The sequence below is a fragment of the Lichenostomus cassidix genome, chromosome 24, assembly GCF_008360975.1.
Source record: "Lichenostomus cassidix isolate B80296 chromosome 24, HeHo_3.0, whole genome shotgun sequence".
NCBI lineage: Eukaryota > Metazoa > Chordata > Aves > Passeriformes > Meliphagidae > Lichenostomus > Lichenostomus cassidix.
In genome coordinates, this window is record NC_139504.1 from 6,037,303 (window position 1) to 6,050,304 (window position 13,002).

Consider the following 13,002-nt stretch of genomic DNA (forward strand, 5'->3'; position numbering starts at 1 on the left):
GGTTTCCTCCCATCATGGCTAATTCCCCTCTCCAAATGTGATTGCACAGGACGGAAGTCATGGAAGACCTGCAGAAGCTCCTGCCTGGCTTCCCCCGTGTCACTCCTCAGGCTCCGTTCCTGCAGGTGACCCCGAATGTGAACTTCATGCACAATGTGCTGCCCAGGCAGAACCTGCAGCCCACAGGGCAGCTGGAGTACAAGGTACTGCCCGTGATCCCTGCTGTGCTCTGTGCCCTGCCACGGGCTGGGGGTGTTTGTGCTCACACTTGCTCGCTCTGTTTGTCACTCCTTGCACTCCATCAGCCTTAAGATTTACTCTCTTTATGTGTGATTCCAGTTGGTTCTCTAAAGTAGGTTTAGATCAAATATGAGGAAAATATTCTTTACTGTGGGAGTGGTGAGCAACTGGCCCAGGTTGCCCAGAGAAGTTGGGGACGCTCCATCCCTGGAACTTTCCAAAGCCAAGCTGGGTGGGGCTCTGAGCAACCTGGGACAGTGGAAGGTGTCCCTGCCCATGGTAGGGGGCTGGAATGAGATGATCTATAAGGTCACATCCAACCCAGACACCATTCTGTGGTTCTGTGGAAAAGCTGAAGAATGAAAGAGCAGTGCAGTATGAAGTTAATAAGTGGGTTGGGCTGCCTGGCTTTGAGCTGCAGGTCGCAGCCTGCCTGGCAGCTAAAGCAGCATGCAGGGAGCTGCAGAGTTAAGCCCTGCTCCTGCACTGACGCTGCCTCTCCGTCACTCTGAGATGCTGGTGACATCCCTGAAGCCCAGAGGGCTTGTCTTCTGCTGCTGTGTGACCTTGGGCTGTGGCTGGGGTGGCTGACGTTGCTGTGTGTGTGTTGCAGGAGCAGTCCCTGCTGCAGCCCCCCACCCTGCAGCTGCTGAACGGGATGGGCCCGCTGGGCCGGCGCGCGTCGGACGGAGGAGCCAACATCCAGCTGCACGCGCAGCAGCTGCTCAAGCGGCCCCGGGGGCCCTCGCCACTCGTCACCATGACGCCAGTGAGTAGCACGGGGAACCAGAGTGCTTAAAAATATCCCCTCCCGCAGGCAGAGGTGGCTGTGCCCAGGTCACAGCAGGCTCGGCACCGCAGGGATGTGCCTGCTCGCTGCCAAAGGTTCCCCTGCCTCCCCTTGCAGGACTTGCTGTGCTCTCCCAGAGCTGGCAGGTGGGGTTGTGTGTTCCTGTCTGTACAATTTCTAATGGTTGCTTTTGTCCTTCGTTGGTCCCGTGGAGAAAACTCAAGTGTCCATCTTGGGCATTCATCGTGTTCTCGCTCCCTGGGTGCATCTGTATCAATGAATTCTCCAAGTAGCTGCAGCCTTGCCCGGGCAGTTGGACTGGGGAAGGAATGTTGGAAGGGGTTCTTGGCCAGGTTTCCTTGGTGCTGCAGAGGAGCCAACACACACCCCTGTGAAGGCTTGTTTGGGAAGATCAGGTGTCCCCCGTGCCAAGGGGACCATGCTGAGTGTCCTCTGGAGCTGTGGCTTCTCTCTCTGCAGGCTGTCCCAGCTGTCACCCCTGTGGACGAGGAGAGCTCCGATGGGGAGCCGGATCAGGAAGCTGTGCAGAGGTAACTCCCACTCTGTTAACATTTGCCCTTCCTACCTCCACGAGGCTCACCTTGGGCTGTACCAGAGCTGATTCAAACACAGCCACCTCATCAGGGCACCAGTGTTGATTTTACAGCGAAGGCTCAACACTTCTCCTGTTGCTGTGGGTGTTGATTACTCCTCTGGCACTACTGGGTGCTTGCAAAGCTGGATTCCCCTGAAATGGGTTGCTGATTGAGCAGTAGGTTCTCCAGAAACTCTTGGAACTGCTAAATTCCTTTGCTTAGTGTGCACCAGCATGCTATCCACACTAACCTGCCAAGTGAGTGCTGAGGGATTCCCCTCCCTGCTGAGTGCTGGAGGTGGGAGGATCTCCTCTGTGGCCTTGGGTGCCAGTGCAGTGCAGCAGCTTTTGTATCAAGACATGCAGTAAACATCCAACTCTGATGCCTCAAACAAAGTGAGCTTGCTGGAATTACGGGTACCTCTAGCTGCTAATTTTAGCATTAGGCCTTAAAATAGTCTGCTCCAATAAGGAAAGCATTATTAGCTCCCAGGCTGGGAACTTCTGTTCTCTGTGTCTGCTCCAAACACATTGTAGGAAGTGGGTAGAATGTGCTTGTACTTTCTCAGTCCATGAACACACTAACCATGGCCTTGCTAACATTTTCTTAGTAGCTTTTGCATAGTTTCTTCTCTGCTAACCAGCCAGGGCACGTGTGGTGGGTATTCCTGCTTCTTACCTCCAAATTATAGAGCTTTCTGGATCCCCCTTTTTACAGGTCATCACCTGGGTAAGGGAATGGCTTCTCAGGGGCTCCCAAGGGTTCAGGGAGTTGCTGCAGGCAGAGTGACACTGGAATGGGTGCAGGTCAAACTCCAGAGCTCTGGCCAGCTCTGCTCCTCTTGGTGCTCCTGAGGAACAGTGCATGTGAGCAGTGGCTGACTGTGCACTGAGACTCCTTTTGCCTACCTCAGCCTAGAAGGTCTACCTGTAGCCTCAATAATATCCATTAAAAGTTTTAATTTAGGGCTGACAATGTCCTCAGACAGCACGTGGTCTTTCTGGCTGTGCAAACCCCATAAATTTCCTTCTTGGCAAGGGGATGCCTGGACATCTTACCTGGGCAGATTTTCACTATTCCAAACCTGAGGTTTCAGTTGAGCCTTTAAAGCATTAGCTCAGCTGGAAGCATTTTGAAACCCCTGTGCAGTGTTTTTCAAGGCACTGAAATGTTCAGATCCCACTGAAAACCAAGTCCCCTTGGACTCAGAGGTCACTTTGCTGCTCTCGACAGTGCTGCCTTTAGTCCTTTCACAGCACATGTTCTTCTTCCAGCAGATGGCCTTGAAAAAGCACCATCCAGGTTGTGTGCTAACTTGTTCTCCACCCCCTTGTGTTGCGACATGTCAGTAGTCATCAGAGGAGAAGGGTAAATAGCATTAACATCAGGGACAGATGCAAATATTTAGCTTCTCAGAACACTGCCCCAAATACTCTGTTTGCAGCCACCAGTGAGCAGCTTTTGCCCTCCTTAATCTGACCTTGAAAGCAGAGCGCAGTCTTCTCTCTGTTCCAGGGAGCAGTCACATCTCCTTTGAGCTTTGGGAAACTTTCTTCCACCCAAAACGCTGTTAGAGCTCATGATTGGATTGTTCCCTGGAGGGCTGAAATAAAATGATCTTAGCAAACCACAACAGTAAAGCTCTTTGGGAAACTTTCCCTGTCTGCATCAAATGATTCTTAAACAGCTAATGGCACGGGCTTTGGCGGGGCACCACGGCACTGTTAACCTGCTTCCTCTGCTTAAGTGGCTTCGGCAGCAAAGAGAGGCTGGGTTTGGGCAAGTCTGTATCGCTTGCTGCTCTTTCTGCTTCACAGGGGCAGTTGCAGGGGAAAAGAGCAAAGGTGAGAATTGCCAGGTGTCACTGGCCAAGTGGTGCTTGGCCTGATTAGCAGAGCTAACTGGTTCTCAGGAGCAGGAAGGGTTGAGTTCACAGGCGGCCGGGTGTTCATCCCGGCGGCCTTGAGCAGGCACAGCTCTGGCTGCAGTGCCAGAGGGCTTCACCCCCTCTCTGCCAGCCCCACTCCCCGGCCTTGGCTGTGCCAGGAGCAGCAGGGCAGGCAGCAGCTCTCAGCTCTGCCTGGCTCTTCCTCACATCCTCGCTGGAGCAGAGGCTCTGACTTCCCCTCCCCAGTCTTTGGGGGGTTTGCAGGAGACCTGCAGCTCTTTTCCAGTGCACAGCAGGGTTTTGTTTAAGCTGCTGCCTCCCAGCTCTGGTGTGAAAAGCAAGCCCAGCCTTGGTGCTGGTGGCTCCAGAGGAAGGGACTCTCCCTCTGCTCGGGTTTCCCGTTCTCTGCACATCCCGGGCTATTCCCGGCTCTCCCGGAGCAGAGCAGGGACTAGATGGCGCACTTGGACCGGGCTGGCACAGCCCTGCCGCAGCCCAGCCCTTCCTCAAGCTCCTCGGGGCGCCTGGGGTGCCTCCCGCACTCTTCCCCTGCTGGGACAAGGTGGCCACTGCTGGTGGCCACACCCGGGGTGTCCCAGGGTCGGTCTGAGGTGCTCAGGCTCCCCTGGCAAGAGCAGCAGCTCCACTCTGTGTCCTCTCTGTGTCCAACTTATCTCTGTCTTGGCTCTGGGGCTGGGAGAGAGAGGCAGACTTGCTCTAGTGGAGTGAATCCACACTGAGGGCAGGGGCTCACCTGGGTATTCCCAAAGGGATATACCAGCATTCCCCTTGAGGTGAAACATGGCTTTCCTGCTGGGAAGAGCACATGGCTGCTTTTTCCTTCCCAGGCTGGCAGTGGAGCACCAGCAGCTGAAGCTGCATTTGTCCCCAAAGCACTGGGGACAGGCAGTGTGTCCCTGGCGTGTTCCAAGCACTGCACAAGCTTCTTCCTTCCCGTTTTCTCTGGATTATCTAACACTCCCTGTTTTCGGAGTACTCCCATCAGTCTCTTATAAAATGTGCTCCTGCTTGTTGCAGATACTTGGCAAATAGGTCAAAAAGGCACACTCTGGCCATGACCAACCCTACAGCTGAAATCCCTCCAGACTTGCAGAGGCAGCTAGGACAGCAGTCCTTCCGACCCCGGGCTTGGGCTCCACACCTGGGACCCGACCAGCACCGGTGAGTAACGGCACCGGGCAGCTTGTGCCAGGAATCCTGCCCAGGTGGCGCCTGGAATGGAGCACTGAGGACATCCCGCTGGCAGGGAGGGGTGAGGAGGAGGAGGAGGAGCAGGGACAAAGAGCAGACCCACAGAGCAGAGGGTGTCTGACCACTCTGGCATGGCTCCCTGCCTGCAGGAATCGGCTGGCTCTTCCCTCCAGTCCTGATTTTGTGGCTGGAGATGATTTGCTGGAATGGCTACCATCACAGAAATACTGCGAATAAGCTTTTTTTTAGAGGAAAGCTTTTCCCTGTGTAATGGTAGGCATCGAGGTCGCAGATTTGCTACAGAACACTTGGAGGCAGATGCAGGCAAAAGATTGCACCAAGAGTCATCCACAGCAGAGCTTAAAACTCTCATTGTTCTGCACCAGAGTTGTGTGTTCTGACTGCAGAGTCTCTTTGCAAAGCTCCTCAAGAGTAATTTTATTTCTGATCTGAACCCTTGGTGGGAATGATGTGAGCAAAGGAAGCTGGGTGGGGAAGGAAAAAAACATCACTGTTTCTGGGAAAGAGGGAACCTTTGGATTGGATCTAAACATGCTCAGGATGTGTGGGAGGGACACTCCTGATGGAGAGGTGCTAATGTGACAGAGTCCTTGTCACAGCAGCCAACCGGAGATGCTAATGCCACAGAGGGAGCTTAAAAACCTCTTAATTAAAAAACCCTCTTAAAAAATGTTTAAAAGTGCCCTGATCCCTTGATGCTGGGAGCAAACCAGCTGCACACTGGAGTTTGCTGCCTGTTGGGAAGGCAGTGGCTGCCAGGCCAGGCTGGTGCTGGTGTTCAGCCCCTCAGGCAGCTCACACTGGCAGGCTTGACAAAGCCCTTTTTATTGTAGCCAGAGACCTGCTGAGCTGAGCACTGATGTAATCAGCAGGGACAGGTGAACTCTGAGCAGACTGAGACAGTGCTAGTGCCACGCTGGAGCTCCGGAAAACCAAGATAAGCACCTCTCTGCCCTCAAGTTACTCCCTCAGAGGTGTCTGGGGGATGGGAAGAGCAGGAGGGGAAAAATTTCTAGGGCCACAGCTTGATAGGAAGAGGAGTACAGCTTGCAAAATAAGCAGAATGTGCTGTGTCCTGCTTTCCAGGATTGCTGCAAATCCTAAAGGTAAGCCGGGTCCCTCACGCACAGCAGGAGCAGAATTTTTGCAAGACTTAAAACACACTTACCCTGTAAATAATGTTGGTGTCACCTCTGCCTCTTGGCTCTGGAGTGCTGAGGCCGTTGCATCATGAGCAGGGTGGTATCTGTTCTTTCCACTCTTGGTGTTGTAACATGCTGTGAGCCTCTTTCGTGTTTTTCCTGTGAAATCACGGAAATTTCGTCTGACCATGTTCTAAACACAGTGTGCCACAGTGAGTCCAAGACATACCTGGCACGGAAATTAGCAGTCATTGTGCAAATAAACCACATTATTGAATGGAAGGTGGGTTTTATTTTAGCCCTTAACCTATTTTAAGCCATCTTATGTATCTTTTGTAGCGCCTGGTTTTGTCACATTAAATATCTGAAAGCAGAATTGAAGTACAACAACTGTACGGGGAAGTGCAGCTGTTCTGCCTTGCCCACACAGGTTTCAAAACCTCAGCATGATTTTATCTGTAGCTTCTGCTCTCCATCAATGCAACAGGAGAACAAATGGGTCAGGATAATGGATGGGATGGCATCAAAAGGCAGGAGCACAGCTCTTTCCTTGGAAGGAAACTGAACTATGTCCTGCTAAGGCAGAGATAGTGACAAAACTGAACCCAGCGTACTGGAAGTGGTCCAGCATCAGTCACCTTGTGACAAGGGGAGGCTGGAACAGGCCCTTAGAGTGACCTCTGGAGCTTAGGACCACTCCAGCTGCAGCCAGATGGGCTCTTGCTGGGTTTGGTGTCAGAGGTGCTGTAAAGTCTCCATGACCTTTTCACAGGCAAAGGCTGCTGCTGGGGCCTGTGCATTAAGTGTTGCTTGCTGGGTTCTGGAGATAGCATTCACAGAATCTTTACAAAAGAAATCCTTTACTGATGGGAGAAATGCCTCCCTGTGAGGGTCGTGAGGCCCTGGCAGAGGTTGCCAGAGAAGCTGTGGCTGCCCCATCCCTGGAAGTGTCCAAGTCCAGGTTGGACAGGGCTTGGAGCAACCTGGGCTAGTGGAAGATGTCCCTGCCAGCCCAAAGCACTCTGTGATTCTATGATTTGCACCGAAATCAGGTTGCACAGACAGCACTTCCCCAAAAGCCATGAGGGCAGGCAGAGAGCCCTGGCTGCTTGTTGTGAGGCACATTGTGACGGCTGTGGGCCAAGTTATCTCTGCTCCTGATAACTCAGGTGGCACCTAATGGCAGGGCAGGGGCTCAGTGATAATGGGGAGCCCCAACTTTGGGAGAAAACAGCTCCTGAAAAAATCTGGCTCCCTCTGATGGCGAAGAAGCCTCATGGTGAACAGGAAGTGCTTGTGGTGCATTGGGCACGTCTTGGTTCAGATGTGCCCATTGTGATTGCCCAGTGTGGAGCATCCAGGCTGTGAGGCTGGTGGAACTGGAATGTCTCTACTGGGTTTGTTTCTTGGCTGGTGTCCCATCACTAACCCCCTTCCCCCTGTGTTCAGCTCTATTTACAAGGACTCCAACACTCTGCACCTCCCCACCGAGCGCTTCTCCCCTGTGCGGCGCTTCTCCGACGGGGCTGCCAGCATCCAGGCCTTCAAAGCCCACCTGGAGAAGATGGGCAATAACAGCAGCATCAAGCAGCTTCAGCAGGTGAGAGAGGGGTGGGGATCCTCAAAACAGCCTCCACAAGGAATTTTTATTGCCTTAGTCTTGGTGCTTCAGGAAGCAAAAGGTGGAATCCTTATGCTAAAGGCTGAGGGACACTGTGGGGACTTTGCAGCTGAGGGTTTGTTCCCTTTCTGTGTGACTGCAGCAACACCTGAGTGTCCTCTGGATGTTCACCTGCAGCTGGGGGCCTGGGGGGCTTCCTCCCCCCTCTTTTATGGGGAGAACTGTCATGCTGTGTCCACCCTTGGATGTCCTGCCTGTCCTTGCAGGGCCCACCAGCACTGTTGGACTGCAGCTCCTGCTCTCCCACATCTCCTCTGGCAGCAGTTTCGGGGCTGTTCCAGGGTGTCCTGGGAAAGGGCAGCACCCACCACCAGGAGTGTATTGTGGGATATTCCCTGTGCAGCCAGGCACGCCTTGCCAATGGCTGGAGCAGGATTTGGCCCCAGGACAGGCCTTTCCCCTTGCAGCACAACACAAATGAGATGCTCCTCTTCACTTTGAAGTGTCGTTTCCAGAGCTTGCTGCCTGCATTAAGAGAACACAATGGTGCCAGCTCAGAATCACGTGCAACCCTTGCTTTCCTGGCTCTTTGCCATGTCACTGCACACCTGATTCTGTCAAAGGAAATGGATTAGGCTTTCTTTGCCAGCTTTTCTCAGAGGGGTGGGCTGCAGAGCGTGGCTTCCCGCTCACTGCAGGGTGCTGTGCACCAGAAGGTCATTGATGGGCCATGCTGGATCCCTTGCAGGAGTGTGAGCAGCTCCAGAAGATGTACGGAGGGCACATGGACGAGAGGACACTGGAGAAGACGCAGCAGCAGCACATGTTGTACCAGCAGGAGCAGCACCATCAGATTCTTCATCAGCAGATTCAGGTAGTGGAGCCTGAGCCAGAGAGCTGCTGAAGGCTTAGCTTTGTTTTGCTGTGTTGCTGCAGACGCAACTCGTGAGCAGATCCCAGGGGGATTGAGGGAGGGGAGTTTGCTGGGCTTGCGGGAAGGCTGAAGGATTGCAGCAGAGATGTTTGCACAGCTGCTGTGGTAGCTGTAGTAGCCAGGGCTGCAGTCAGGGACTGACACTTGGTGAATCTGGATATGTCCTGCTTCACCCAGCAGCGTTTCTAAATTTACTGACTGAGACATTGACTGCAAACACTTCTTGTTTTCTTGTGGTGCCTGGTTCAGGACTGTATCCGGCCTCCCCAGCCATCTCCACCCTTGCAAGCTCCATGTGAAAACCAGCCAGCTCTGCTCACTCACCAGCTCCAGAGGTAAAGAAATGGCTTTAGGAGAGCTCTGGGTTTTACTCTTCCTGAAGCCCAGGGATGAGCTGACGCACTCAGGAGAGGCCAGGCTGAGTAGGAGGTTTATGGAGTCAGAATGGCACAGCCAGGTCCCAGGTGAATGTGCCTGGTCCGTTGAGCTGGATTCTGGCTGAAGGACTTTAGAAGCAGAGAAATCTGATTCAAAGGCACAGACCTGCCTTGAGCAGAGGATTGACAGTCCTGCCTTTTCAGTGGCGTGAAGATGCCACTTGAGCAGCTGGGCTTTCTTGTGCTTCCTTGGGTGTCTCACACCTTTCCAGGCCCTTGGTGAGCTCACCCTCCTCGCCCTCAGTACCCTGACCTGTAGGTGAGGCAGGCTGAGTTACAGGAAAGGAGAGCAGGGTGTCTCACCAGGTGCAGTGAGTCAGGAGGTGAGCCTGCAGTGTCCTTGTCCCCAGGTTTCTGTGCTAGTCACCAGGTCATGCTCGCTCCCTGTGTGACTTGGACAAGTGAGGTGGCTCTCAGAAGAGCAGCCAAGCTGCAGAGACCTTGGGATCCCCAGCAGGGGCTTTATGTTTATTTCAAACAAGACACGCAGCGTTTGGCATCAGTTCTCACAGTTAAAACAGCATCTTGAGGAGGAGCAGGCATGGTGAGAAGGTGCTTGTTTCCCTGCCTAGGTTACGGATCCAGCCATCCAGCCCTCCCCCGAACCACCCCAACAACCATCTCTTCAGGCAACCCAACAGCAGCCCACCCCCCGTGAGCAGCAGTGTGCTGCAGCCCCATGGTAAGCAGTTCTGGAAGCTGGGCAGGGCCGTGGGATCCCATCAGACCCTGGGAAAGCAGCATGGGGGTGCCAGGGCTCTGCTCCCCCCCAGCCCAGGCCCTGCACAGTTTGCTGATGATGTAAAAGATTCTCCATCTGGCAGCAAGGGCTGGTGTTATCGAGGAGCTGCCAGCTGGAATGTGCTGTTGGGTTCCTTGTCACAAGATCCTTACTTATCGCTCCCGGGGGTGGGGAGGAAGGGCTGATATTCTCGGGTTTATGCAAATCACTGTCAGCTCCGCAGAGTTTCTGTTTCGGTGCAAGGGGCTCTGGCTGTGACCTTTGCTTGCTGGCACAGCGTGACAGAGCACCCGTAGGGACACTGGGCTCCCAGCCTGGCCCAGTCATGGAATGAATCACAGCATCATAGCCTGCTTTGGGTTGGAAGGGACCTTAAAGATTGTCCCTTTCCAGCCCCTTGCTATGGGCAGTGACACCTTCCACCAGACCAGGTTAATCCAAGCCCTGTCGAGCACTTGCAGGGATGGAGCAGATCTCTCTCCCGAGCCTCCCCCCAGGCTGGCAGGGGTGCTGAGGGTCTTTGTTCCTTGTAGGTGCTGCCTCCCAGTCCCAGTTCCAAGGGATGCCATCCCACAGCACGATCTTCCCGCAGTCGGGTAACTGTTCCCCGCCCCCGACCATGGGGCTGACGTGCCTGGCCCTGCAGCAGCAGCAGTCACAGCCCCAGCAGGTCACCATCCAAGTGCAGGAGCCAGGGGACATGGTGGGCAGCAGCCTCCTGCCCGGGGCCTCCGTGGGCGGGCAGGGCCTGGCGTCCCACACCCGGGGGATGTCCCTGAGCCCCAGTGCCAGCCAGATCCAGATGCAGCACCGCGCCAACCTGATGGCCTCCCTCAGCTACGGCCACCGGCAGCTGTCCAAGCAGCTCAGCGCCGACAGCGCCGAGTCGCACAGGTGAGGGCTGCTCCCTGCCTGCTCCTGCCTCGGAGCACTGCAGACAGGAGGGATTGGGGATCTTGGGATGAGATGTGGTGTCCTTGCCAGTCTGGGTTGTGCTCGCTCCCTCCCTGTCCCTGGGAAGGAGCTGCTGAGCAGTGTGGTCACTTGTCCTTCTCCTTGTCCTTGAATGTGACCAGGTATCCCCCCACCAACTACGACCAGGTGCACTTACACCCCCACCTGTTCCCGGAGCAGCCCCGCGTTTCCCCCAGCAACTACAGCCCGTCGGGAGGGGTCGGGTTCCCTGCAGCCCAGCAAGCTCTGAAGGTCCCGCAGCTCGACCAGTATCCCAGTTTCCCTCCAAACGCACATCAGCAGCAGCAGCACTACACGGCATCGGCACTACAGCAGGCACTGTTGTCCCCAACACCTCCCGACTACAGCCGACACCAGCAGGTACCGCACATCCTCCAGGGACTGCTTTCCCCCCGGCATTCACTCACGGGGCACACGGACATGCGGCTGCCCCAGGCAGAATTTGCACAGCTCATCAAACGGCGGCAGCAGCAGCAGCAGCAGCAAGAATTCCAAGAGTTGTTCAGGCATATAAGTCAAGGGGATGCTGGGAATATGGGCACCAGCATGGGACAGAACCTCTCGGAGCGCCAGTCGTTGTCTTTGCCTTATCAGAGTGCTGACACGTACCACCCCCAGAACAGCCCCCAGCATCTCTTAAAAATCAGGGCGCAAGAATGTATCCAGCAGGTCCCTGCATCCGTGCCGCCGCCGCAGGGATACGGACACCAGCCAGCCCTGTTCCACTCGGAGAGCATGGAGGAGGACTGCGCCTGCGAGGGAAACAGGGACAGCTTTCCTGACAGTAAGAGTTCAAACACATTGACCAAAGGTTGCCACGAGACCCCTCTGCTTGTAAACGCAGCAGGGCACGGGGACCCCGAAACTTTGCTAGGAACTGCTAACCCCACGCCGGAGCTGGGAACGCACCAGTACAGGCATCAGCCCGCTCCCGGATTCAGGAATAAGGTGCCCAGCAGAGGTAAGGCTCCCTGCTGCCCGTGCAGGCCAGGTGTCCATCTGTGCAGGCCAGATGTCCATCTGTACCAGCCACTCACCTTCGTGCCCAGGACACTCTCCCCCCGGCACACCAAGGGTTTCCTGGTATATTTTGCATAGCACGAAATTACCGAGATTCTTTCTGGCTTTTGTGGCCTGAAGTAAATTGCAGGCACAGCCTCTGTAATAAACAGGGTTGAGTAAGGAAGGAGCCCGATGGGCTGCTTCCCTTGGGAATTTGACCTACTTCTGCAGGCAGGTAAAGACCAGGGTCCAGCCTGCTGCCATCTTTGCAGGGATGCCATGGGGTGGATTTATTTTTGTTGGTGATGTTCCCCATCCCCTGTAAACATGGGATAGGAACAGCTCAGCCTCTCTGGCACTTTGGGAAGCAAGAGCAGCAAGATTCTATCCCTGCTTGAACTGGGAAGGGTGGATTCTGGAGAGAGTGAGTTTAAACTTGCCATTAGGGTCTGAAGACCTTTCCTGCTCCTTGGAAGCAGCTGCGCCTTTGCTCCTCAGTGGCTGCTCTGGCAGCCATGCACTGTCAGAGAATTCCTGCCTGAGCTGTCATTACAGACTCCTCTGCAGGAAAAACACCCTCTGAGCTCCTCGCTGAGAGGGCTTTGAGGAGAGGCTGAGCAGGCAGATCAGTATTCCCTGCAGGACTCGGGGTGCTGGGCTGGAGCCACCAGCTTGCCCTTGGCACTCAGGGCCCTATGCGGAGGAGCTGTGTCCAGGGCACAGGAGGCACAGCTTTGTTCAGGGACACAGCACGGGTTTGTTGGGAAAGTACCGGGCTGGAACAGGCTGGCTCGGAGGGCTGAGTGGGGCTGCCAAGCCCTGACCCCCCAGAGCGTGGGCGGGGGGCAGGGATGAGGCAGGGCTGTGCTGAAATCCTCCTAAATTCTGAATTCCTGATGTGTTTGCTCTTGGAGCTCCACTTCCCTGCTGGGCTTGGAGTGGGGGGAATTGCCCCAGGCTCAGCAGAGGTTGGAAGCTCTGGAGAGGCGTTTGGTACTGAATCATGAGTCTATAATCTTGTCAGTATAGCCCATTAGATGGACAGTGAGGTTTGGTGAAGTCAGCAGCCAAATCTCTGCCCCCATACTGCTGGTGTGAGGACTGGTTACACAAGGGCAAAGGACTTTAGACTACAAGGCCTTGTAAATGAGTAAAAGAAAATAAATGTTTACAAATAGGCTTGTGTAAGCCCTTCTGACAGGACTGTTTGTAGTAAACTATGTCCTGGGATGCAACTGATTGTAGCATTTTCCTCATGGCCTCCATAACCCACTTGGACTCAGTCCTGTGGTGCCTCAGGTCCAGGCAGAATCACCTCAAAGCTTTCCAGGGATCCTTACCTACAGCAAATCCTACACCCCTGGGCTTTCCCATTTTTGACCTACACCAAATCCTACATCAC

At 54.7% G+C, this 13,002-nt stretch overlaps 1 protein-coding gene across 4 annotated transcripts in view; it reads left to right on the forward strand.

Moving 5' to 3' along the window:
* The window catches only part of SIK3 (SIK family kinase 3), a 69,537-nt gene that overhangs the window by 51,403 nt on the left and 5,132 nt on the right, over window positions 1–13,002 (forward strand). For 2 of the 4 annotated variants that reach the window (XM_085081789.1, XM_085081790.1), the window contains exons 12-21: window positions 50–203; window positions 854–1,009; window positions 1,511–1,581; window positions 4,553–4,696; window positions 7,339–7,489; window positions 8,259–8,384; window positions 8,694–8,779; window positions 9,454–9,563; window positions 10,157–10,517; window positions 10,700–11,559. In XM_085081789.1, the coding sequence (XP_084937915.1) occupies window positions 50–203; window positions 854–1,009; window positions 1,511–1,581; window positions 4,553–4,696; window positions 7,339–7,489; window positions 8,259–8,384; window positions 8,694–8,779; window positions 9,454–9,563; window positions 10,157–10,517; window positions 10,700–11,559 (2,219 nt within the window). The remainder of the gene's footprint in view (window positions 1–49; window positions 204–853; window positions 1,010–1,510; window positions 1,582–4,552; window positions 4,697–7,338; window positions 7,490–8,258; window positions 8,385–8,693; window positions 8,780–9,453; window positions 9,564–10,156; window positions 10,518–10,699; window positions 11,560–13,002) is intronic. The other 2 variants (XM_085081791.1, XM_085081792.1) reach the window with 1 other exon arrangement.